Raw genomic sequence first — 27,134 nt, 5'->3', positions numbered from 1 at the left:
GATGCAGGCTTCAACCCAGGCAAATACCTCAGCACCATCCATTCCAACCACCTTCCGACGCCCTTTAGCACCATCGAAAACAAGAATGTCATTCCAGCCTAAAAGGCCACCGCCAATCAGTACACTTTCCCTAGGACACCCTAAATGACCGCCAACAACCACCAGACATCACTAAGACACTCTACACAGGCATATGCCTCCGCAATGCCCTTTCCAACAGCTTCCCAATGTTCCCGATGCCCTTTGACACCATGGAAGCAAGAGTACCATTCCAATCCTAAAAGGCCACCAGAAGCGACCACCAGACTTTCACATTTGCCTCCAAGACTACCTGTCAACCCTAAAAGGCCGCCAGAAGCAACCACCAGAATCTCACCTTTGCCACCAAGAGTACCTATAGACTTGCACCAGCAGACTTGCACCAAGAGGCCTAACTTGAAGATTGAACCTCAAGCTTTGCATGCTTTGCTTTGATTGATGCTTTATTAATGTTACTGTTTTTCTCTTAGTTATATAGTTATATGCTATTCAGTTAGTATTTACTGCTTATCTTAGTTTATAGTTAATTTTTTTTCTCTTCCTTTAATAGTGGAATTTACAATTCCCAGGTGGGGAGTGGGCTGTCCCAGCCAGTCTATGGGAATTGGATAGTTACTTAGGAATTATGAGCTGTCCCCTTAAGGGAATGCATCATGGTAAATGTAGTTAAAGGTATTCTGGGAAATGTAGTTCATGTAAAAAAAAAAAAAAAAAAAAAAAAAACACCCCCCCCAACCCAAAAAAAAAAACCCAAAAAAAAAAAAAAAAAAAAAAAAAAAAAAAAAAAAAAAAAAAAAAAAAAAAAAAAAAAAAAAAAAAAAAAAAAAAAAAAAAAAAAAAAAAAAAAAAAAAAAAAAAAAAAAAAAAAAAAAAAAAAAAAAAAAAAAAAAAAAAAAAAAAAAAAAAAAAAAAAAAAAAAAAAAAAAAAAAAAAAAAAAAAAAAAAAAAAAAAACCCCAAAAAAAAAAAAAAAAAAAAAAAAAAAAAAAAAAAAAAAAAAAAAAAAAAAAAAAAAAAAAAAAAAAAAAAAAAAAAAAAAAAAAAAAAATAAAAAAAAAAAAAAAATTTTTTAAAAAAAAAAAAAAAAAAAAAAAAAAAAAAAAAAAAAAAAAAAAAAAAAATTAAAAAAAAAAAAAAAAAAACACAAAAAAAAAACAATATGAAATTGAATTCAAAAAATACAAAGAAGAAGAACAAGAAGGGAAAGACTCTCTTGGCACTCTTTTTCAATTCTTAGAACATGGCGATTTGCACCTATGAGAAACTGACTGCGCAACAAGATGACTGGGATAAAGAAGAAGCCATCTTTGATGAACAAGTAACTTTATTTGGGGAAGAAAGGGAGGAAAAGAAAAAGGGGACTTTAAGATTTAAAAAAACAACCAAAAAAAAAAGAAAAATAAGGTGAAAAGTGGATATAATGTTAGAAAACAACAGAAAGGGGGAATGCAGAAGAAGAAAAGGGAGGTGGAGAGACAAGGGAGTAAAAAGGGCAGGGAGAAGAAGAAGCAAGGGAGGGAGGAAGGGATGAGAAGCCTCAATGGTGTGGAGCAAGATGTAAAGAAACAAGATTCATTTAGAGATAATGGGTAAAATTTAATTGAAAAAGGGATTCTGCAAAGGTACATAAGATTGTATTGTTATATTTGTACTTAGAAACAATGTTAGAAAATTGGAAACAACATGTGATCAAAAAATGGGATAAAATATTCAGTGTAATTTAGTGAAATTTTTGTGAATAAAAGGAAGGCAATGAAATAAATGAGAGAATTGAAGTAGGAGGAAATGGGAACATTTTAATGATACAATGATTTAAAATATAAGTGATGTGAAGTGGGGGGGAGAAATAACTATGGAAAGTATAAGTGTTCCCATAAAAGTATGATATTCAATTGAAAAGTAATGTGTAAAATGTTTAAGATTTAAATGATTATTATTATTAATGATAGATTTGAATTGGCATGGACAGTTGTTTTAATTATATTACATACTTATAAATTTTTCTTTTTTTAAAATATAATGTGTAACTTTAGAATGTACTAAACAGAATCCCAATGGAAGTTATGTAAGTGTTATAAATTTAGGGGAAAGAGCTAAAGGCGTCATACTCCAATTAGCGTACAGGAGAAATTTTGTTTAAAGAGAAAAGATAAATTGATAGCTGGAAACAGAACAGTCAAAGAATAATAAGCATAATGATCTGAACTGAGATGAGATAAATAAAATAAAACTAAGAAAGTTAAAAGAGGTGAGAAGCTATATAGAAAATGGAAAATGGTAATAAGATATGGAATGGTGTTCTGTCTCACCTGTAGCTACAAGGTGAGAGTCCAAATTTCCAAAGGAAAATACTCAAACAGACAGAAACAGGAACGACAGAGTTAACTTCCTTTGGCTGAATCTGTCTTTGGCAGTTTTCCCAGAAGCTGCCTACCAAGTCTGATAATGAGCAGAACCATAAATCAGAGGCGAACACCACACAGAATAATTTATCCGAACTGCTAACTCAAATAAACAAGTTGACCCGAACAGGGATTCAGAGCTAACACGCCTCCTTATATTCCCTGAGGGGCATGTCAGTCTCTTTTCTCAGTCCCTGATTTGACATTTCCTTTTACGTCGTATGTCACGTTTCTGCCTGCGTCTTTGCCTTGCATCAGACCAGCATTTCTCGGCTTGATCTTCAGCCAATGACTCTGGCACGCTCTCCTGATTATCTGCCGACACCTGAGGCACAATCAGGGAGGAAGATTCTGGGGAGGAAGACGACTCCGAAACTTCCAGCAAAGCAGGCTCAAATCTTAGAGCCAAGTCCTCCTCTTCCTCCTGACTCCCATCTGTGTCACTCAACAAAGCAGGCTCAAACCTTAATGCCAGATCTTCCTCATCACTTGAGCCTATGTCTTCTGACAGGTTCAAACCTCCGAGTCACAACACTATCCCTCACCGCAGGGCCCTTCCCCCGAGTCTGACAATCTGGATGCGGTTTTAATGGAAACCATTCATGGAATCTCCGGATAAGGTCTGGGGCGTGAACTGTGGAAGCATCCACCCAGGAAAGAACCTCTGATCCATCCTCTAGCCTCTCAACGAAGTACTGAAATCGTCCTTTCAGCCAGCAAGAATCCCGAATGCTGACCACCGTATCATCAGCATCAGCATCATTGCTGGGTGCAGATGGAGAAATCGTACCAGCGGGAGAACGGAGAGTACACGATGGGGTGTCAGGAACCAGAAGGGAACGGTGGAAGACAGGATGAATGCGCATGGAGCATGGTAGGGTGAGCCAATAAGCAACGGGATTGATGACCGCCTCGATAGGGAAGGGACCGATGAAACGATGGTCCAACTTTTTAATCGGACGATCGACCCGGAGATGCTTCGTGGACAACCACACTCTGTCTCCCACAGCCAGCAGAGACGTCGCCCAACGTGAACGATCCGCCTTTTGTAGTCCGCCTTAGCCCGTTCCAATTGTTGTGAAATCAACTGGTGCACTGAATGTAGTTCAAATAAAAAGTCTCGTGTTTCTGGAACCGGGGAATCCAAGATCGACAATGGGAAAAACCTCGGATGGTAGCCCACATTTGCATAAAAAGGCGTCATGTGAGTGGAGGTGTGCTGGGAATTGTTAAAGGCAAACTCCGCCAAAGGGAGGGAGGTCACCCAATCGTTCTGTCGATGGTTGACAAAACATCTTAGATATTGGGCGAGGATGCCAATTACTTTCTCAGTCCCGCCATAGTTTTCCGGATGGTGCGCCGACGCCAAACACACCTGCACCCGTAATGCAGTCATGAGACTCTTCCAGAATTGAGTGGTAAACTGGACACTGCGATCCGAAACTACCCTGTCCGGTAGACCATGCAAACGGAATACATGTTGCAGAAATAATTGGGCGGTAGTATGAGCCAATGGTAACTTCCGACAGGGGATAAAGTGGGCCATCTTGGTTAGCATATCAACCACCACGAGTACCATCGTATAACCCGACGAAGAGGGAAAGTGTGTTAAAAAGTCCATTGAGATTGCCCCTCATGGTCAGTCTGGAGTCGGCAGTGGTTGAAGGAGACCAGGAGGTGCACCCGATGCAGCTTTTGCTTGCCGGCACGGTACACAGGAGGCGACGTAGGCAAAGACGTCGTGCCGGACTCGAGGACACCAAAACGTCCATGTAACCAGATGAAGGGTTTTAAAGGTTGTCATGACATTGAGTCATGATGAGGACTCTAAGTGTCCTGGTGGGCACGTACAATCGGCCCCGATGTCATAGTAAGCCCTCCTCCAGAGTCCATGGGGAGTCAGGTCCAATTTCCCCCATTCTCTGCTGCGACCAAGCATCTAAGCGCTGCGCCTCCCATACCCGAGCCCTCAAATCCACCGGTTCTTGGATAATGGCCAAAGATTCCGGTGGCAGCACCGTACATGGAGGAAGAGGGTCCTCGGGACAAAGATACTCAGGTTTACGGGACAGGGCATCCGCTCTCCGATTTTGACCACTGGGAATGTAAGTGACCGAAACGTTGAACCTGGCAAAGAACAACGACAACCGGATCTGTCGTTGATTCAACTTCCTAGCAGTGGTCAAGTGCTCCAGATTATGATGATCCATCCGAACTTCCACCTTGTGCCGAGCCCCCTCAAGGTGATGTCGCCAGGTCTCAAATGCAGCCTTGATGGCCAGCAACTCTTTTTCCCAGATTGTATAGTTGCGCTCGGAAGTAGTAAGTTTTCATGAATAGTATGCGCATGGAAAAAGAGGTGTGCCATCTGCTGGGGCTTGTAATAACACCACCCCAATAGCCATGTTGGATGCATCCGTCTCTACCACAAACAGATGATGGGGATCAGGATGCCTCAAGATCAGTTCTGCAATGAAGGCCTTCTTGATGGCCTCAAAGGCCTGTTGCTGCGGGGCCCCCCACTGGAACGGGACCTTCTTGTGAAGGAGCTGGGTAATGGGATCCGTCAGCTTGGCAAAACCCGGGATGAAGGACCTGTAATAATTTGCGAACCCCAAGAGATGTTGCACGCCTTTCACTCGACGAGGGGGTTCCCAATTACACAAAGCCTCTACTTTCCGCGGGTCCATGGCAATGCCTTCGGGAGAGATGATATGCCCCAAGAACTCTATGGAAGTCTGGAAAAAGAGGCATTTCTCCAGCTTCGCATAGAGTTTATGCTCCCGAAGACATTGTAATACCTGGCGAACTTGGTGAAGGCGGCTGTCCCTGGACCTCGAATAAATCAAAATGTTGTTCAGGTACAGCACCACGAACCGATCAAGCATGTCCCGTAATATATCTTTCATCAAATGCTGGAAAGCCGCGGGGGCATTGGTCAACCCAAATGGCATTACGGTGTATTCAAAGTGGCCGTAACGGGTACCAAACGCCGTCTTCCATTCGTCCCCCTTGCACATCCGCACCAGGTTGTAGGCCCCTCGAAGATCGAGCTTGGTGAAAATAGTGGCCTCCCGCAACCGCTCCATCAACTCTGGAATGAGCGGCAAGGGATAACTATTCCTCACCATAATGGTGTTCAACCGGCGGTAGTCACAACACAAATGCAAATCTCCCGTCTTCTTTTTAACGAAAAGGACGGGAGCAGAAAGAGGAGACGACAACGGCCGGATAAACCCCCGGGCCAAGTTCTTCTCCAAAAAATTGTGAAGAGCGGCCAATTCGGGCTTAGACATAGAATACAGGTGACCTTTGGGTAGTGGGGCATCGGGCAGAAGGTCCACGGGACAGTCATAGGGTTGATGCGGGGGTAACCAATCCACCTCCTTCTCGTTAAAAACATTGGAGAAGTCAGATAGTTCAGGAGGTACGGAGACAGCGGGGGCGGCGATGTCCTGGCCAGCACAGGTGTGTCTTAGATGGTCCACACACTGGAGGCTCGGGTACGAAATGGCATTCTGCGCCCAAGCCACCAGAGGATCATGTAACCGTAGCCAGGCCATACCAAGGACCAAAGGGAGATGGAGGTCCGCAGTGATGTAAAAACTAATCGTCTCCTCATGGTCCCCAATAGCCAGGCGCAACGGCTGGGTGGAGAAACAAATGGGCCCAGCCCAAAGCTCCCGCCCATCAATCGTTTCCACCTTGATTGGAGGCTCCACCGCAACCAAAGGGACGTCAAAATGAGTTGCAAAGGCCTGGTCCATGAAACTGGTAGTAGCCCCCGAATCCACCAACGCAACTGCAGGAATCCCCTCCAACCGGGACTGCAAGAAAACCCTCGTGTCTAAAAGAAAATGTCGAGGGGGACCAGAGTTCACCTCCACCACTTCGGGCGGTTGACTAATACATGCCCGACCTAGGGTTTCCCCGAGGCCAGGCCTGCCCCGTTTCCCGACTGTACAAGGTTAGATTCAGGCACTGGTTTGCGTGCCCCCTGTCATTTACCAGGGCAGGAATTCGCAAAATGTCCAGGCCCCCCACAATATTTAGAACGGCGGTGGCCGGAACAGGAAACAGCTGCAGCGGAGGCCGTGGCGGAGCGGAGGAGGCCGCGGCGGCTGCGGAGGCCGCGCGGCGGTGGCAGAAGAAGCGGAGGCCGCGGTGGCGGCGGAGGCCGCGCGGCGGTGGCAGAAGAAGCGGAGGCCGCGGCGGCGGAGCGAGGCAGCGGCGGCGGAGGCCGCGCGGCGGTGGCAGAAGAAGCGGAGGCCGCGGGGCGGCGGCGGAGGCCGCGCGGCGGTGGCAGAAGAAGCGGAGGCCGCGGCGGCGGAGCGAGGCGGGCGGCTGCGGAGGCCGCGCGGCGGTGGCAGAAGAAGAGGAGGCCGCGACGGCGGCGGAGGCCGCGTGGCGGCAGCAGAAGAAGCGGAGGCCGCACGGCGGCGGCGGAGCGAGGCGGCGGCTGCGGAGGCCGCGCGGCGGTGGCAGAAGAAGCGGAGGCCCCGGCGGCGGCGGAGGCCGCGCGGCGGCGGCAGAAGAAGCGGAGGCCGCGGCGGCGGCAGCGGAGCGAGGCGGCGGCTGCGGAGGCCGCGCGGCGGCGGCAGAAGAAGCAGAGGCCGCGTCATTACTTTAATCAAACACTGATGAATTCATTACCTCAAAACTTACAGCTTTTCTACCTCATCACCTATATCAACGATTAGATAATCAATTTCTATAAAATATTTTATTAATGGTTTAATTGATTTATTGTTTTTAATTGATTAGTGTGATTAGAGTGTTTAGTGCAAATAGTGTGATTACTGACTAGTTTAAAAGATCAAAATTCATGTAATTTAATTGAATAGCAAAATCAATGATTTAGTGAATTTAAATGAACAGTGTGATTAATGATTAGTGTAATTAATTGATCAGGCTGATTGTTGCTCAGGAATATTATCTGACTTGAGAGATTACTGCAATTGATTGTTTGATGTAATATTAGCTATATAGATTACCCAAAATTGTTCCTTTAATTAATTCAATCAACGTAATATTTTAACAATCCTACCATGCCAAAAAGAAAATCCTACGCCAAACCACAACCTAAAGAGAAGATAATCCCCACCAATGAACCACAAGACTCCTGCACATGCCTTAAATGCTACAAAAATCTAAAGGATAATGAAAAATCCATCAAATGTTCTCTGTGTAAAAAATACGCTCATCATGACTGCTTGGGATTACCTGAGCAAATGATTCAATACCTAGAATCATCCAATGAGTTTCCATATTTCTGCAAATCATGCAGACCCAAACTGGATCTGTCTGAAAGAGTTGATACCATCGAAACCATTGAAACATCCCCTACCATCGAAACCATTAAAACATCCCTTAACACCATAGTAGCATCCCTGGACGCCGTAAAAGAAAGAATATCCAACCTTGAAAAAAAAGACACAATGCAAAAACCTGAACATCCAATAGCTACAAACCACATCTCTATCCAACAACCACAATCCAATCCAAAACCCAATCCACAAATAAACACAACCCAGACAAATATTGATATCCCAATCCTCATCAGAGAAGCCGTTGAGCGTGAACGGAAACGTCCAAACGCCATCTTATTTGGTCTAGAGGACATCAATGTCAATGATGACATCACAACTGTCCGAAACATCATCAGAGATTATCAAGCATCAACCATCTCCGCTGATGAAATACTTGACATTTCCCGCATCGACCGAGAGCTCAAAAATAGAGACGGCTCTGTGGCCCCACGCTTGTGCAGGGTCATTTGCAAAAATGAATCAAGCAAACGTAAATTCATTTATACTATAAACTCACTCGCCAAAACCAACACCAACCATAAGAACCTCCGTTGCCGCCCTGACCTAACCATACAGCAACGTGCCCGCTCCCGTGTACTCCGCATTGAACTCAAAAACCGTCTACACAATGGAGAGAAGGACCTGTACATTGACTACCATGCTGACTGTATCAAAAGTAAGCCACGCAACCCAATACTCAGCTTTTACCCTCAACCACAACCCTACCTCAACCGATCCACCATCACCCAAGACTAGGCACGCACGCCCCAACTACCTCAATTCCAACTACTGCCGGCCTTAAATGCAAACTACTCAATGCAAGAAGCCTCGTGAATAAAATACCTGAATTTCTCATCCTCCTAAATATGGCTAACTTCGACATTATATTTGTCTGTGAAACATGGCTCAATGCATCTCTCCCCGACTCCATTACCACAGTAAGAGACTATCATGTTTACCGATCAGATCGTGAAAATCGTCGAGGAGGTGGTGTTGCTATATTCTATAAAAAATCCTTACATCTAAAAAATATCCAAGTTACCCAGGAGCTTGCTCTTCCTGAAACCATCATCTGTGAACTATCCTTAAATATCACAATTCGATTCTTACTATGTTACAGAGCACCTGATTATGACATCGAACATGTAAACAAGCTAAATACATTACTAACATGGGCTGCATCCTGCCCATACCCTTTTATCCTTCTTGGTGATTTCATTCTACCTCATATTGACTGGACCCTAAATGATTGTACAACTGAAATCATACACACAACCTTCTACAATGCTATTACAAATCTGGGACTGGAACAACTAGTAACCAACAACACTAGACTAAACAACTGCCTCGATCTCATCTTCTGCAATAGTTTGAATTTAATTTACGGAATACAAACTAAAGAACCCTTTTCCAGTAGTGACCACAATATGATTGACTTTTGTCTCAACATACGTCCACACAAAAATCACCACAATGATGTAATCCCCAATTGTAACTTCAAAAAAGGCAACTATGATCTTATAGACAATGATCTCTCATCCCTTGATTGGCAATCTCTATTCACTGGATGCAATACTGTTGAAGACCATTACAACATATTTTTACTTGAAGTCAAAAGAGTCATCAAACTATATGTTCCAACAACAACTCCCAAAACAAAACAAAAAAGCAGATTACCCATATCAATAAGGAAACTTCAATCCAAAAAGAGATCACTCTGGCGGAAAAACAAATCTGGTCACGTTGCCAATTTCAAAAACCGATACAAAAAATTTATGCCACCAGATAAAGACCGAATGCACCAATTATCACATTAAACAAGAGGAAAACCTTCTAAGCACCAATTCCACCCGTGCTTTTTACAATTTTGTAAACAACAAACTAAAAGACTCAAGGTCCATCCCTCCCTTGATAGGACCTGATGGTAAAGACTACAACGACGACACCATTAAAGCCAACATCTTTAACACATTCTTCGGCTCAGTATTTGTAAACAGCAATGGATCATGCCCAGTATTTCCTAGCCGTACCACAGATAACAACAATGATCTAATACATATCGATTTCACAGAAGACAATGTTGAAAAATCACTACGCAATCTAAAACCATCTCTATCTATTGGACCGGATGGAATATGTGCCTACTTCTTAAGAAAGCTATCCACTGCCATAGCCAAACCTCTAAGCATAATCTTTGAAAAATCTTTCAGGACCAGCTCCTTGCCTAACCTATGGTCACAAGCCACAGTCATCCCCATCTTCAAAAAGGGAGACCCAAGCCTAGTTGAAAATTACAGGCCAATCTCCTTATGCTGCGTCACCTGTAAAGTCATGGAATCAATTATTAACCAATCCATTATCCTCCACTTAGAGACAAACAACCTACTCTCCAATAAACAATTTGGTTTCAGAAAAAAACTATCCTGTAATCTGCAACTCTTACACTGCAAAAACATATGGACGACACAACTCGACCAGGGCAAAGCAATAGACGCAATCTACATAGACTTCTGTAAAGCCTTTGATTCAGTGGTACACGACAAACTACTCCTAAAAAATAAATCCTATGGTATCTCTGGACAACTGAATAACTGGATAGAAGCATTCCTGTCAAACAGACAACAAATGGTCAAAATCGGGAGCGTCCTATCAAATCCAGTACCTGTCAATAGTGGTGTCCCCCAAGGCAGTGTTCTAGGACCAACTCTCTTCATACTCTACATAAACGATCTCTGTGATCATATTAAGAGCAATTGCGTTCTCTTCGCTGATGATGTAAAGCTGTTCAATACCACAGACAATACTGCTACCCTACAAAAAAGATCTTGACTATGTATCTGAATGGTCAAACAAATGGCAACTTCAAATCTCAACAAATAAATGCTCTGTCTTACATATTGGCAAAAAAATCAGAAAATAAAATACAAGCTGAATAGTCAAGATCTTGTTGATGACCCAAGCTCTGTAAAGGACCTTGGAATACTCACCTCTAATGATCTAAGTGCTAGAGCCCACTGCAACTACATAGCCAAAAAGGCATTAAGAGTTGTTAACCTAATCCTACGTAGCTTTTTCTCTGGTAATATCACACTACTAACCAGAGCATACAAAACATTTGCTAGACCAATACTCGAATACAGTTCATCAGTCTGGAACCCTCATTACGTATCTGATATTAGCACAATTGAGAAAGTCCAGAAATATTTCACAAGAAGAGTTCTCCACTCTTCTACTCGTTGTAGAATACCTTATGCCACCAGACTTGAAATTCTAGAACTAGAAAACCTTGAATTACGCTCGTCTTCGGTCTGACTTAAGCATGGTATATAAAATCATACATTGCAATGTCCTACCTGTCAATGAATACTTCAGCTTCAACCATAACAACACAAGAGCACACAATAGATACAAACTCAAAGTAAACCGCACCAAACTTGATTGCAGGAAATACGACTTCAGCAATAGAGTGGTCAATGTCTGGAATACTCTACCCGACTCTGTAGTCTCTTCCCCAAACCCCAAAAACTTTAACCTTAGACTGTCTACTATTGACCTCACCCCTTTCCTAAGAGGTCTGTAGGGGGCGTGCATAAGCGCACCAACGTGCCTACCGTCCCTGTCCTATTGTTTCTCTTATTCTTTTATTTTTCTTATATGTACCCATTTCATGTATTCACAACTATGTATATACTTATACTTATTATCTTGTAAACAATTGGCAAATCAAATAAATAAAATAAATAAATAAATGTGCTAATTCTACTTGACTGTACTACATTAACAAAATTTTGCAAATCTGAAAGAACAAATGTCCCACCAAATTTTTTCTCAGTCTGAAAAGTCAGTGAGGATCCTTTCTGAGTTTATTTCTCTCCCATTATGAAGCTGCAGGATTCTCCCATCTTATCTGATCCTTCCCTAGGCAGCCTCTCTTCTCCTCATCCGAAAAGTCATTCTCATGTATCATTATACTTCCTAAATAGATTAGGGGAACTCTGGTGATATAACTGGATTTCAGTAAAGGACTCACAATTTTGTGATGTGATTAGAGAACTGAGGGATGGCATGATGACTAAGTGGATAAAAACTGTCTTCAAAATGATACTCAAACAATTTTGAATCTTTTTAAATCTTTCCTATGAAACCTGAAGTTGATGGATAACAATCTACAATTTTTCAATCATCAATTTTTCTATGTTGTCATTAATACGGTAATTAATACAATCTTAGAGTAAGCTAATTTGATGTGATTTAAAGAATATAATTTTTTTAAACTTGCAAGTCTTATTTGAAGCTTTATTTTAAAAGTTTGATAAAATAATGGTTTTAAATCAAATTAAATGTGATAATCAAAAGCAAGCAACAATTGGTGAATCGTATGGATGGATGGTGGGATGGAGTGGAACTTAATTTGCTGCTGGCATCCCTGAAGGAGTCGCCTGGTTGGAAGGCAGGCTGCTTGGAGATGGCTGGAGAGGCCATGGACCCTGAAGACTCACAGTGGACAGAACGAATGATGGATGAAATGGATTCTTTCCAGAAGATTGAGGGAAATGATGGAATGGACTTGACTGGAAAACAAGTCTTAAGAGGCATTGTGTTTTCAATTTACAGGAGGTCCAAGACTTTGGGAATAGAAAGCAATTGTTGGGAAAGATCCTAATTACAATTTTAAGGAAATGCATTATTATTATGAATCAAACAAAGATGTTTAACCCTGGACAGATTCTGGATGGATCAGAGATAATGATTGTGATGGTCTGCGGCAGATAAAAAGCCCCTGTAAATTGTCTTTGAGTTAAATACTTTTAAGTTTGACGTGTGGGAGTAAAGAGGCAGAGGCTAAGTAAGGCTAACAGGCTTTATTTGAAATAAAGTAACACAGCCGTGGCTTGCCGCAAGCTAACTAGGCAGCCGGCAGACAGAGAACAGCTGATCCCGTTTAACAGTTCCTTTTATACGGAGCTGTCAAACGGACTCAGCCAATCAGGGACAACTCCGGCTCCTGCTCAAAGTTGACCAGTGAAGACTCCTGCAAGATGCAGCAAATACAATAGCAGATAACAGAGTTTTGAAATTTAACTGTATTGTTGGATTAAAAACATTAACTACATTTTGTATATACAGCAGATAGATGACAAGTCAAGTATTTATTTTATTTTTATTTATTTATTTTTGTCAAAAGCTTACAATATAACAGAAACAAGAATAAACATGTTTAAATACAAGAAATAGAAAATAATAATTGGAGACAATAGGACACGGACGGTAGGCACAATTGTGCGCTTATGCATGCCCCTTACAAACCCCATTAGGAATGGGGTGAGGTCAATAGAGGTTAGTTTGAGGGTAAAGGAGTGGGGGTTAGAGCAGGTGACAACAGAATCAGGTAGTGAGTTCCAGACATTGACCACTCTGTTGCTGAAATTGTACTTCCTGCAATTGAGTTTGGAGTGGTTTACATTAAGTTTATATCTGTGGTGTGCTCTGTGTTGTTGTTGTTAAAGCTGAAATATTCATAAACTGGTAAGATGTTGTAACATATGATTTTATGTACTATGCTTAAGTCTAATCTTAGTCGGCATAGTTCAAGGTTGTCTAAGCGTAGAATCTCAAGTCTGGTGCTGTAGGGGATTGTGTTGCAAACAGAGGAATGTAGTACTCTTTTGGTAAAATACTTATGGACTCGCTCAATTGTATTTATATCTGATATACAGTGAGGATTCCAGACAGCAGAGCTAAATTCAAGTATTGGTCTAGCAAAAGTTTTGAATGTCCTAGATTGCAAAACAGTATTACCAGAGGAGAAGCTTTGTAAAATTAAATTTACAACTCTTAAAGCCTTTTTGACAATACTGTTGCAGTGAGCTTTGGTGCTTAGATCATTCGATATGAGAACTCCAAGGTCCTTGACAAAGTGAGGGTCATCGACAAGGTCATATCCGCCTAGATTGTATTTGGTATATAGATTTTTTTTAACCAATGTGTAGGACAGAGCATTTGTTGGTAGAGATTTGGAGTTGCCAATTGTTAGACCATTCAGACATATAATCAAGGTCTTTTTGAAGGATGGTAGCATTGATGGTGGTGTTGAATAGTTTGACATCATCAGTGAAGAGGATGCAGTTGCTAATAGGATGATCACAAAGGTCATTTATATAGAGTGTAAAGAGTGTGGGTCCTAGGACGCTCCCTTGGGGACACCACTGATAACTGGTGCAAGGTTTGATAGGGCATTTCCTATTTTTACTACTTGTTGCCTCTTTTAGTAGTTGCAACTAGATGTGTATTTTATAATTGTGGGCCCATTTTGCAAGGGGGAGAAACTACTATTGCTATATTGTATTCAACTGGGGGACAATATGCATGTTTTGTCTGTTTTAATGCACAATTATTTAAAAATGTTTTGTCTAATTTTGTCTTCTCTTTGTAATAGTTTTATTTTCCAAAGCTTGTATTTTACCTTTTTGAATAAAATAAAATTTAATTAGAGGAATATCAAGTATCAAGAAACAATATTTATGATTAGCACATAGAGAAGGGTGCATAAGTAAAAAGCAGTAGAAAAATATCTGATTTTTAGCAACTAGCCAGAGGTGATCTTCAGCAGGTTCTGACCAGTTCTGGAGAACCAGTAGCGGAAATTTTGAGTAGTTCAGAGAACCAGCCATTACCACCTCTGACTGGAGATTTTACAGTATCCTTCCCCTGCTACGCCCATCAAGCCACAGAACTGGTAGTAAAATTTTTGAATCCCACCACTTGTTGGGCTAGGTGGTCTCAGGGTCTCCTTCAAATTTATAAAGGTAAAACTCCACGATGCTAATCAGAAAACCATACATACTAGAATTTATGTAAAAAGAAAGCAGCATTTTCAAATTATCAGTGCTTAATATCAAAATGCTATGGTATCTCCTCTTTGGAGCCATTATTCCCTGAGTAATTGAATTGGCCAGATCTGCTGAGATGGTTCCCTCCTTTTCCTCTGGATTCCTTCTCCAAAGGATCTCAGATGAATGGATCTCTATCTGGACCTCATACCTGCCAGGGCTGCAGCCTTGGAGCCCACCCCCACCCCCGACCTCTTTTCTCCCTCCTTCCTTCCCCTCCTTGATCTGGAGGAATAGGCGGCATTCATGGCCTGGGGCAGAGTCTTCATTGAGGCTGTATGAATGGGAGTCATTTGGGATCTGGATCCTGTTCCTTTTCTCCTGGGTCTCCAGTGGGGCTTTCTGGGTGCATCTTCTGCGGCCTTTGACAGAAAGGATGTGCTTTGAAAGAGAACAGTGAAAATAATGATTTACAAATGGAAGTTCCACAAATAAATGGGATTCAAAGGCATCTTCCATTGGCCTTTCTTTTAGCAGATAGGCAAAGTTCCAAATGCTATGGATGTAGTTGAAAAATCTGTGCTTTTTGTTGTGTATTTGTTGAGGTAATTCCCGTTAGGAGAATGAGCACATACAGGGAGACGTATAGAGAGTAGTGTTTGAATAATACACACAGCACACAGATACACTGTACAGTAAATGTAGGGTTTTACTTTCAATAAAGGTTTAAGCAAAGTCCAAAATAAGCAGTCCAAAGTCATTCACAGATAAATCAGTCAGTTTTCAATCCAGGGATAATCCAATAACAAATTCCAGTGTCAAAAACAGTTCAGTATCAGACTTACATCAAATCCAGAAATAGCAGTCAATTAGGAAAAATGGCAATACTTTCCAACAGAAGGAAACAGAGATACACTCACACTCTCTTCCGAGACTAAGACACACACTCCAGAAACACCAGAACAGGAACTAAACAACCCAGGTTTCTGGCTCCATCTTATGGACGTTTGAGAAACCACACCCAATTGCAGTTTTTAGCATGCTCTTAAAGAGACAGTATTAAAATGTCTATCCTGGTTTATATATTTCAAACCCAAGTAGCTGTTAGGTGACTTACATTCCTAACATTCTCCCCTTTTGGGTAGGACAATATATACAACCTTACATTTTAAGTCCATAATCCTCGCAGCATGCCTTATGCTTTATAGAGCCTTGGGCCTTTGTAAAATGATCTGCTATATTGTTTTCTGACATACAGTATTCCAGCTTAATCATTTTACTTTGCACACATTGTCTCACATTTAAATATCTTAAATCTGTGTGTTTTGTTCTTGTTTTAACAGCAATATTTGAAGCCATCTGTATTGCTGATTGGTTATCTTCATAAACTACAATAGAATCTGTTACATTAATTCCCATATCAATTAATAATTGCTTATACAAAACTAAATCTGTACATAGTAAAGACAAACATGAGAATTCAGCCTCCACTGTTGACAAATTTAGATGTTTCTGTCTAATAGACCTCCATTCAATAAATGCCTTTCCCAATAATACTGCAGTACCCGATGTAGATTTTCGTGTATTTATGTCTGTAGCAAAACTTGCATCAGCATATGCAGTTAAATTCAGTTCATCTTTAGGCTCCAAATACAATGCATAATGCATTGTTTGTTTCAGATATCTTAACACACGTTTAGCAGCTTGCCAGTGCCTTTCAGTTGGCTCAGTGTTAAATCTAGCTAATTGATTAACACTGTATGTAATATCTGGCCTTGACTAATTACTGAGATAAGATAAACTACCAATCAAGGACTGATAAATGTTCTTATCAAAAATAGGACTTTGAACATCACTATGGCTAAACTCCTGGCTCATTGGTGTCTTAGCCGGCTTACAAAGTTCCATTTTAAAACTTTTTAGTAATTGGTTAATTTTATCTGCTTGTGAGATTTTGTATCCTCCCCTAGTTTTATCTATCTTTAAACCAAGATATTGTCTGATTTCTCCTAACTGTTTTATCTTAAATTTTTGTTCTAACAGTGAGATTATTTTAGTAGCTTCTTGTTCAGTTTTGGTGATTAATGCTATGTCATCAGTAAATAATAGCAATAATGAAATTACACCATGCCAGCTACAAAACCTATCTTAGTTAATTCTTTAACTATACATTGGTTCCACTCATATCCTGATTGCTTCAAGCCATAAAGACTCTTTTTCAATTTCCAGCAATCATTATTATCAGTATTATCATTTTTGAGACCTAAAGGTTTCTTTAAATATATAGTGTGTTGCAATAGTGCATGCAGATATGCCGTTTCTACATCCAAATGATTTATAATGTATTTCTCCTTAGCTGCCCACACTAATGCCGCTCTTAATGTATTAGCCTTCAGACTAGGTGCAAACACCTCATCGTAGTCATTTGCTGTCTGATTGAACCCTTGTGCTACTAACCTGGCTTTATGGGTAACAGTCCCATCTACACCTGTCCTCAGTTTATAAATCCATTTACATCCTATGGCATGTTTACCTGGTGGTAACTTAACATTTTCGTATACCTCCAGTCTTTTTAATGATTCCAGTTCCTTATCCATTGCTTTCTGTCAAGCAGCCTGATCCTTAGCAGGATACAGTTTTAGTTCACTATAATTACTAGGATGTATTCACTTGGCATGCAACATTAGCCTGATATCTATCAGGTGGTCATGTTACTCGGGTTGAACGTCTTGGTAATACAGGGCTTACTGGTGGACTTTCCTGTGCCACCTGCTCCTGTTCTTCCTGTGCCTGTTTCTCCCCCTGCCTTGCTCGGCAGACCTTTGCAAGCCGGTTAAGAAAGGGGGGCCGGGCTCCTCCCTTCCCCCTTCTTTTTTCTCTACTTACTATTTCTCTTTATTTTACCGCTTTCACTTTCTGGGCCCTTGTCTTCTCGGCTGGAGTCCCCTCCCCCCCATCCAACCCCTTCGCTCCGCCAAAGCCCCCTCCCACTCAGGGCTGGCTGAGAGCCTCTCTGGGAAGCCTCAGGGAGTGCAGCAGGCAAGGAAGCAGCAGAGCCGGCAGGCGCCTGCATCGCCTTCCATCCAGCCCGGCTGCGGGGACAAAGGGCTAAGTGAGTGGCTCTGTGCCTCTTCCCTCCTGGCCCCGTCAGAGCTCAGAGTCTGCAGGAGCCCCGCCAAAGAGGGCTTCCTGGGGAACTGGGGTGAAGAGGTCTCTGGTGGGGCCAGAGCCAAAGCGGGGATTCTAAGCAGCAGCTTCACCCAGTGCCTCCCCGCAAGAAGTGGCCAGCCGGGCAGGCAAGGAGGACATCGGAGAATGTGTTCTCCGGGGCGGCAGATTCACCAGTGCTGGGCTCCAGGAAACCTCGGGGATTTCGCTTCGCAGTGCCTTTCACCAAGGTTGCAGTCCTGCAGGCTGGGGGGAAGGGGATTCGATTTGGATGTCCGAGGGGTCCTTATCACCCAATAAAGAGATGGAGGGAGGATGCTGGATCTCATAGATAACCCTCTTTTCCAGGGGAGGAGCAGCTGTGGGAAAGGGCTGCTGACTGGGTCTCTAAGGGAGAGAGCCTTCAGGGACGCCCCCTCGCTCTTGGTGTGAAGGGCAACAGTTCTCAAGAAGAATATCCTACAACTCTTGGAGCGTCTTCCCTCTTTTCCTACCATCTCTTTCTCACACATCTATACTTTCAGCCATTGACAGTAGGAATAATTGCTCAGACTACTTTCTATAAGCTGTTTGGTTCTTGGGAGTTGCCAAATATTAATTTCCTCTGAATGACTTTCACAGGGTTCTCTTTAGCTAGATTTATTGGGATGAATAGGAAAATACAAGAATTCCAGTCATTCAACTATTTTCCATTTGAAAACATATACATATATCATTCTTTGACTCCTGCATATTATCTAAGTGGAAATAATTAATGTATTCTTTCAAATAAAAGGAACTTTTACAATTCTTTAAATATTCATGAGATTATGTCACATGTTTTTACATTTGTTCTGGCTGTGAGATGCTCCTTTGTGTTCAGGTCTGGCCTCAGAAGGATAATGTGGCACTTGGGGATGAAAATGCAGCCCAGCAGCCCAGCACTGGAGGCCAGGATGGAGAAGACCTGCACAGCCTTTGGTGCTCAGGTAGGTGGGCACAAAACTCACCCAGACACTGCAGAAGACCAGCATGCTGAAGGTGATCAGCTTGGCTCCGTTGAAGGCCCCAGACAGATTCCTGGCCAGGAAAGCCACCATGAAGCAGATGGCAGCCAGGAAGCCCATGTAGCTGAGCGTGACGTAGAACATGACAACGGCCCCTTCGTTGCATTGCAGGATGATCTCTCCAGGCTGGGAGTGGAAGTCAGAGTCAGGGAAGGGGGGAGAAACTCCCAGCCAGATGGAGCAGATGAGAATCTGGACAGCAGAACAAGAAAGGATGATGGAGTTGGCCAAGCTCTTCCCCAACCATCTCTTTGCTCGTTTCCTGGTTTTGTGGCCAGGAAAGCCAGCACCACCGTGATGGTTTTGGCCAAGACAGAAGAAAAAGCAACTGAGAGGATGATGCTGAAAACCGTTTGTCGGAGAAGGCAGGTGGCTTTCCTTGGTTGACCAATGAAGAGAGAAGAAGACAAGAAGCAAAGCAGGAGAGAGACCAGAAGGATGTAGGAGAGGTCCTGGTTGTTGGCTTTGAAGAGGGGAGTTTCTCGGTATTTAATGAAGATGATTAAAACAAGGCTTGTGGTTAGGAACAAGAATAGGGCAAAAGAGACCAGGATGATGCCCAGAAATTTTTCACAAGACAGGAAGGTTATAACTTTGGGGATACATTGGACTCTTTCTTTATTTGGGTATTTATCATCCGGACACTTGGTGCATTTTTCTGTATCTCAGAAAAAAAACACCAACCCCATATTTCTTTGTCCTTTGCATTTCACGATATATTGTATGTTCTTTGGGAACAAGTGATTATCAAGAACATTTTCTGGGATGGATTTCTTAATATCTCCAGAGAAAGAAAATAAGTGTATCACATTTTAAAAATATGGCTACGGTATATTTTTGATAGGCTATGAAATTGAGGGAAGGCTTAGGACTTGAAAGATTTCCTTTGTAATGTTCAGAATATTGATAGGAACCTCCATTACTGAAGGCAAATAATGAATCAATTAATCTTTCTAGAGAAACTTACTTGCCAGGTGGCAATTCTTGTCATGCTTGCCTCAGAGGATGCTGGCGGATCAAGTGACTGCTCCAAACAATTTGGAATGGCCATTGGAGCAGTGGTGATACTGGTGCAGCCAGAAACAGGCATAACTGTTCATGCCACCACATTGTGTATCTCGTATATCAGCAATACCTTTTCAGTGCTCCTCAAAGGGAACCCATGTAGACTGCATTGCAATCCTCCTTTCAGGAGGTGGACCCAAAGGAGCTCCTCACATTTCAAGGAAGTCAGGTGTTCCTAGAGAAGTAAATGTGGAAGGAAGGACACATCCAAGCTAAAAAAAAAAGGAATATTTTCTCTGGCAGTAGTAAAGCTTGCCCAATCTGCCACAGCCACCTCTCTCTATCCAGCCCTTCCTTCACAGTTTTCTCTTCTTCTGTTTAGATAAGAAATGGGGCATTTGGGAAATAAACCAGAAATCAATTAAGCTTCAAAGGGTGTTTTAATTCACACTTTCATGACAATGCTCTGCAGGGATCCAGTTCCACCAGGCCTTGCTTTCCTGCAGTGTCACCCACCTTTCTGAGTGGAGAAGGTCCCCTCTGGACAAGGAACGCAGTCGTAACAGCAAACTGGCTCTCCTTCTCGAGCCCTCTTGACAAATCCAGGATGACAACTTTCCACACATTCAGATTGAGGAAAGGACTGAGCAGGAAAAAAACAAGATTGCCAAAGGAAATGTGTGAGGACTCTCTGTCCATGGAAAATGGAGGCAAAAATGAATATTAGACAAGGTATTAGATATTAGCCTCTGGTCTTTACTTAAATAAAGACAAAATCTCTCACTATTTCCAAATTGTTGGAGATATAACTTCTGGAAGATTCTTCCTTTAGTTCCTCTCTTTTGCTTTTGGCATCTCACATTGAAAGAAAAAAAAAGGACTTTATTAAATAGAAAAGTCTGGAGAGATGGAACCAGGGGTGGGATTGTACTGGTTCTGTCCAGTTCTATAGAACCGGTTGTTATGATTCTGCGCAGTTCGGAGAACTGGCAAATTGCACCACTGACTGGTCCTGCCCCTCTCCACCTGCCCCTCCCCGTTATGCCCAGTCAGTCCTTATCATGCATGCGCAGAATTGCCTGCAGCCTGCTTTTGCCCACTCGACAGGCCAGCCATTGCTGCATGCCTTCCGCTGTGGCCCTGCCTGATCTCCCTGGGTGAGTGAGGCTCTGCAAGCTCTGGGGCCCAGTCGCCTACCTGCCACTGCCAGTCACCTTTACCCCCCACCCCACTTGCTGCCGCCACCCGCTGCCCTAACCCCCAGCAGGGAAGGCCCAGCAGCTGCGGTGAATCCAGGCGGGGGGCGAGATGCAGACTGGTGGGGACCTGAGCTACATTTCGCTGTACTGCAAGACATGTGGAGAGGCTCATGTTCTCCTACTGCTGGGAGAGCAAGAGAGTCTTTCCTGGCACAGCTCCGGGCGGCAGAGAGAAACAGGATTCAAGCTGGCTGCTTCTCTGCCGCCCAGAGCTGCCCATTTCCCTATTGGAGGGGAAGTTGCAAACTTTTCGCTGTGCCAGGAAAGACTCTCTTGCTTTCCCAGCAGCAGGAGAACATGAGCCTCTCCACATGGGATTACCTGGGATTCACCGCAGCTGCTGGACCCTGCCGGCAGTGGGGCAGAGGTGTGGGGGAGAGCGACCAGGGATCATGGCCCATTTGCCTACCACCCCTTCCCTCTCCCACCCGCAGCCCCTTTGTTCGACCCGGAACAATCGCCCCTGGTTGGCCCTGCCACGTCCACCCAGTCGTACCCCTGTCTTCAACAGGCGTCGTCATTTCGAAGTTGAGGGAGAATTTGGGGAATGAGATGGAGGGTCCTGCAGTGGCCAGCACAGGAGCGCCGCTGAGAAGCAGGGAGGTGGCCTTCTAGTGGTCCGACCTGGCGTTCAGGCTGGAGGCAGGCCACGGGAAGTCAGAGCAACGAGGGAAAGGGGGATTGCCAGGTTGAGATGCCCTCTCCTAGCAGAATTGGGACCATTGGGGTAGTCCTAGGAATTGGGTGAGTCGAGCTACAGCTCCTTGCCTTCTTAGGCCAGGGAACGGCCGTTTTCTGCAGGAGGAAGACTGCGGAGGGGGGAGGTCTATCTGAGTGACTCCTCCGGTGTCTTCGCCAGATTATTTGGACACTTACAAGCGAGCGCAGCTAAAGGTGCTGCTGTCGCATGTCAGCCCAGGCCTCACCCGTGGCTTCGTAAAGCCAACACCAAAGAAGTGGGCGATCAGGTGAACCTGTGGTGCAATGCTCACTCAGATCTCGGCCGCTTCAGGCTGTCCAACCTCAAAGCCCCTCGGGAGCCTGTGCTTGGTTGCCATCTCTTCACCTTGCTGAAGCGGCTGGCCCTGCCCCTCACCCTCCCCTCCCTCACCTGGCCTGAGAAGGTAAGGGTGACGGTGGGGGATAGCTAAGCGGTGGGTCCCTATCTTCCCTTCTCTCTCTCCCACTCTGTGTGTTTGTGTGTGTATCTCCCTCAAAGCTGCGGCTGGGTCAACCCAGCAAGCTCTCCTTGGCGCTCTTCGCTACTTCTTTCATTTCTTCTTTTTGGAATCCAGAGTGGCTGAACAACGATCACAAGACCGTGGTGGAAGCATCCCTTCGGGCGACCCTTCTCCTCCTCCTCCTCTTCCTCCTCTCGCAACTGGCGGTTGTGGCAGGGCCAGGAGGGTGCATGCGCACAGGGAGATGCTCCTCAAGCAAATGCCAAAGCACAGCAAAAACGGGTATGGGGCAGGTGGCTGCTCACTTGAGGAGCGAGCGTCTCCCCACACAAGTGCACCCTCCTGGCCCATCCACGGCTTCTGGTCGCGAGAGGAGGAGGGTCACCCGAAGGGACGTTTCCACCGCAATCTGGTGATCGTTGTTCAGCCAGTCTGGATTCCAACAAGAAGAAATGAAAGAAGTAGTGAAGAGCGCCAAGGAGAGCTTGCTGGCTTGGCCCAGCCGCGGCTTTGAGGGAGACATGCACACACACACACACACACAGAGTGGGGGAGAGAGAGGGGAAGATAGGGACCCGGCCACTTCGCTATCCCCCACTATCACGCTTACCTTCTCTCACTGCTCCATTTTGTGAACCATCTATGGTTGAGTATCTCCTTCAAACTGGTGAGAAACCCACAAGGGCTTGGGAATATGTCACTAAGAGCTTCAGGTTTGTTTGCTCCTTGTGCCCAAAACAGCAAAGAACAAGGGAATTCGGTTGACCAGGGCCTGAATTCAGATGAATTTGAATCATGATTGGGTGGAGGTCCTTTTGGTCCCATTGGGAAAGAAGCTTCGTCCTGCTTGGGGAAAAGTGTCCCCCGAAAGGGCAGGTTCATAGTTGGGGAGGTTCTTAAAGAGACCAGACCTGGTCAGACTTATCCATGCCTCTCTTTTACACACACGCATACACACAAAGTTGGGGGGAGGGAAAGATAGAGAAAGAGGCAGAGAGAGAGACAGAGAGGGAGGAAAGAGAGAGAGAGGGAAAGAGAGAGAAAAAGAGAGGGAAAGAGAGAGAAAAAGAGGGAAAGAGAGAAAAAGAGAGAATGAGAGAGGAAGAGACAAGAAAGAAAGAGAAGGAAAGAAAAGAGTGAAAGGAAGCAAAAGGAAGAAAAGGGATAGAATAAGGGAGAGATGGAAGGAAGGGACAAAGAAAGAAAAAGAAAGGAAGAGACGGAGGGAGGAGAAAGTGAATGAGATATATGAATGGATAGATAAATACATGGAAGGAGGGAGGGAGGGAGAGAGAGAACAAAGGAGAGGAAGGAAGGACACAAACCCGGGCTTCAGAAGACTCTTTGAAGCAGCACAGCAATCTAGGGCTGGTCTGCAAGGGATCTCGGAGATCATCTAGTCCAACCCCCTGCTCCAGCAGATCCTTACACAATCAAAGAATAGCAGGGTTAGGGTTAGGGTGTGTATGTGTGTGTGTGGTTGTCAAAACTCCAAAAACAGGTCAAGGAGCTCCGGGGAGATGAGTCAAAACACTTGCTAAGCAACTGGCCATTAAGTGAGGACCACTTGTATTTGGTTTGCCAGTCACATGGCCACAAAGCCATGCCCATCTGGCCAAGCCATACCCACAAAATAAAGCCACGCCCACAGAACCAGTAGAATTTTTTTTTTAATCCCACCACTGAGTTCACGGCCTGCTATGCTGCATCTCCTATCAGGACTCAGGGATTCACTTTGTGACGCCTCTCCTTTAAAATATCCGGGAAATACGGAACTCTTTTACGTGCAACTGCAGTTATCAGATCAGTAGGAAGGAGTTTCTCTGAACGGGGACAAATTCTGTTCTGCCGTAACACAAAATTATGTATTTATTTATTTAGGACATTTATGTTGCCACATATTCGCACATGCCTCAGAATTAGGCAGACTGTAACTGCCCATTGACTGTCGTTTATTTTTATTTTTCTCCATTATTATTATTATTATTTGTAATGCTGGTCTGGTTGTAATAAAAGTGGACTGGATGAAAGAGGAAGCTGTGTTGGAGACATTTGCCATCTTGAGTTATTTGTAAATAAATACATGTTTATGAAACAATCTCAAAATCGTACTTGACTGCAACCTGAAATTAAGTCTTGAGAGAAGACAAGGAGGAGATTATGAGAGCAGCTTCTCCAACTTGCAAAATCTCTCAGTTGGACAAGGGAGGATTCAACACTCTTCCAATGACCGAAAGAGGTGCTGGGAGTTAAAACTCTCCCCTCCCTAGGAAAATGAAATAGTTTAGGATATACTAAAAAGGCAGAATATTTTCCCTAAAAAGAAAAGTAGAAAATCAGAGAGGCTCAAAATCAGCCCCCTCCCACCTTTCCTGATGGTCCATTACTCTGGCCTAGGCCAGTCTATTATGCATCACAAAGATCTTCTCCAGGGAAAGCTCTACAACAGGGGTCCTCAACCACCGGGCCGCGGACCGGTACCGGTTCCGTGGAGCTCTCTGTACCGGGCCGCAAAGAAAAAAAAATAAAATAAAAATGGCGGCTTTCTTCGCCTTCGGTGAATGCTGCTGGGATCGGGGATCAAGGACACAAATGAAAGAAGGGGAGGGAGGAAGCAACCGAAGCCTGTCCTGCTCTCTGGCTCAGCAGCTTCGGTTTCCTCCCGCCTCGTTCCTCTCTCCCTCGCTCTCTCGCTCCTCCACCAGCCCAGGAAGAAACTGCTTCAAAGAAGCCGGGTGGGGGTGGCTTTTCCTGTCGCCGCAGCTCCTCCGAAGCGCCCGTTTACCCCCACCCCGCCCGCCCGCCCGCGCTTCAATTCAGTGCTCCGTTCTGCCTGCCTGCCTTCATTTCGGAGCAGCTTCGGCTGAGAATAATAACTATTCGCCTCTTTTTATCAGCCGAAGCTGCTCCGAAACGAAGGCAGGCAGGCAGGCAAAACGGAGCACTGGGTTGAACCGCGCGCGGGCGGGGTGGGGGTAAACGGGCGCTTCGGAGGAGCTGCGGCGACAGGAAAAGCCACCCCCCCGGCTTCTTTGAAGCAGTTTCTTCCTGGGCTGGTGGAGCAGCGAGAGAGCGACTGAGAGAGGAACGAGGCAGACACCTGAGGGAGGGAGGGAGACACCTGAGGGATGGGGCTGAGGGAGGCAGGGCCGAGGCGCTCCCTGAACTTGGTGGTTTGCTGGCAGACATTTTATTACCCGACTAGGTAACAACATCAGATGTTACCTAGTCAGGTAATGAAACGTCTGCAAGCAAACATCCAAACTCGGATCCCCCCCCCTCCGGTCCTTGAAAAAGTGTTTGTGCTTGAAACTGGTCCCTGGTACAAAAAAGGTTGGGGACCACTGCTCTACAGGAATTGCCCAAAGCCCTTTCATTACATCACCGTCATCCAGAAAGGCTCAACAAAGCCTGGGACTCAGGACAGCCTACAGAGTTGCCCCTGCATGGCCCCATGGGAGTCTGACAACCGATCAGAATACAAGCTCAAATTCAAATCCCAACAGAGGGCATAAAACAATTGCACTCTCAGCATCTCATACATACATCCACACGTACAGGAACTCATTTAGAAAAGAACACAGCATTTTCAAGCTAGCAGTGCTAGGTATCCAAACGCCCTGGAATCTCCTCTTTGGAGCCTTGTTCCCTGAGTCCTTGAATTGGGCAGATCTGCTGCGATGGTTCCCCTCCTTCCCCTCCGGATTCCCCCTCCAAAGGACCTCAGATGAAGGGATCCACAGTGACCCTCGGAGGCCTCTGGTTGCCCACAGGCAGAGGAAGGCAGAGGCTGATGGCTCTGCCCACCTGGGAACAGGTGTGTTTCCCCACAAAAGTCACTTTCCTGCATCACATCACACAGAGCGCAAGAATGCCCAATTCTGGTACCCAACATTAATTTGAGCCCCTCAAATTTTACACCTCCAATCAATAAGTTCTGTGGTGGGACTGGAACCCAGAGCCTTCTGGGGATTGGTCCACCGCCCCCCCAGGAATGCATGGAGCCTGTGGGAGGATTAGAACGCAGAACCTCCGGGACAGTGGATGAAACTCCCCCACCTGCTTTGAGGCCGAAGGCGGGATTCGAACTCCTGGTCCTCTGCTGATTGGCTCAGAGCCGCCCAGTTGGCTTCGATGGGGAAGGTGGGATTCAAACGCCCCTTCGGTTCCTTCCCCCTTACCAGGCACCCCCGGCCCCTCCCCATCCCAGGGGCTCCTTCGCAGCTGCGCCGCCCTGCTGCCCTTCGCCTACCCCGCTCCCTGGCACCCAGGTCGGGCAGCGCCACCCGGTCGGCCCCGCTCCTGCCCGCCGCCTTCCCTTCGCCCCTGCCTGCCTCCCTCCCTCGGGCTGGCTGAGGGGGGCTTCCCGGGCCACGTCGGGGCTCCGTCTCCAGAGGCTGCGCCGCCCCCGCCGAGAGCGGCCGGAGGACCCAGGGGGGCCGGGCGGGCGGGCTCTGGGTCTCCGCGGGACCTCGGGGTGTCTGCGGGGAGGGAGGGGAGCCCAAGGCCCGGAGCTCCCGCGCTGAAGGGGCCCAAGAACCGCGGAGAGGCTCCGGTGCCAAGCAGGGGTTCTGGGGGCGTCAGCTGGAGGGTCGAGCGGAGCGATCGCTGCGGAGAAGCCAAAGAGCCGCCAAGGCTTTTCCTCCCTTTCACCCCCCATTTAATCCCCCCCTTTGCCCAACTCGCTCCGCCCAGCAGCTCCCAAACTTTCCCCCTCTGGCGGCTCCCCCTCCCCACAGGGGCGCCCTCCCTCCCGGAGACGCTCCGCTCCCGGCGCCCTTCGGACGGCAGCGGCCGGCCCGAAGCGGCCCTCGGGGACCCTTCCGCTTCCACGGCGGCTGGGATCGCGCCCTTCCCGGGGCTGAGCGACGCTCCCGGGACCTTTGGGCTGCTGGT

The 27,134-nt window shown here is 45.3% G+C and overlaps 2 protein-coding genes across 3 annotated transcripts in view; both read right to left on the bottom strand.

The window, feature by feature from the left end:
• Positions 1-14,889, bottom strand: part of LOC148128650 (vomeronasal type-2 receptor 26-like) — a 62,138-nt gene extending 47,249 nt beyond the window's left edge. Inside the window, exon 1 of the mRNA XM_087948666.1 lies at positions 14,791-14,889. Coding sequence (XP_087804792.1) covers positions 14,791-14,883 — 93 coding nt within the window. The 5' untranslated portion in view covers positions 14,884-14,889. The remainder of the gene's footprint in view (positions 1-14,790) is intronic.
• A 376-nt stretch (positions 14,890-15,265) lies between these two features.
• LOC148128649 (uncharacterized) lies at positions 15,266-23,201 on the bottom strand. 2 transcript variants are annotated; one of them, XM_087948670.1, is made up of 6 exons: positions 22,849-23,201; positions 20,315-20,441; positions 19,929-20,033; positions 18,669-19,171; positions 16,991-18,609; positions 15,266-15,713 (listed from the first exon to the last, which is right to left on the bottom strand). In XM_087948670.1, exons 1-5 carry the CDS (start codon positions 23,118-23,120, stop codon positions 18,606-18,608), a joined length of 1,011 nt encoding a protein of 336 aa, XP_087804796.1. In that variant the 5' UTR covers positions 23,121-23,201; the 3' UTR covers positions 15,266-15,713; positions 16,991-18,605. The 2 variants fall into 2 exon arrangements, with proteins under 2 accessions (XP_087804796.1, XP_087804795.1); XM_087948669.1 differs by having other exon boundaries at positions 16,991-19,171.
• Between the last annotated feature and the right edge of the window lie 3,933 nt (positions 23,202-27,134).

This window comes from Notechis scutatus, unplaced genomic scaffold (genome assembly GCF_049901735.1).
Source record: "Notechis scutatus isolate UNSWTSFEM ecotype Mainland unplaced genomic scaffold, rNotScu1.2 NSCUCTG36, whole genome shotgun sequence".
NCBI lineage: Eukaryota > Metazoa > Chordata > Lepidosauria > Squamata > Elapidae > Notechis > Notechis scutatus.
This window is presented reverse-complemented; position numbering and strand designations above follow the sequence as displayed.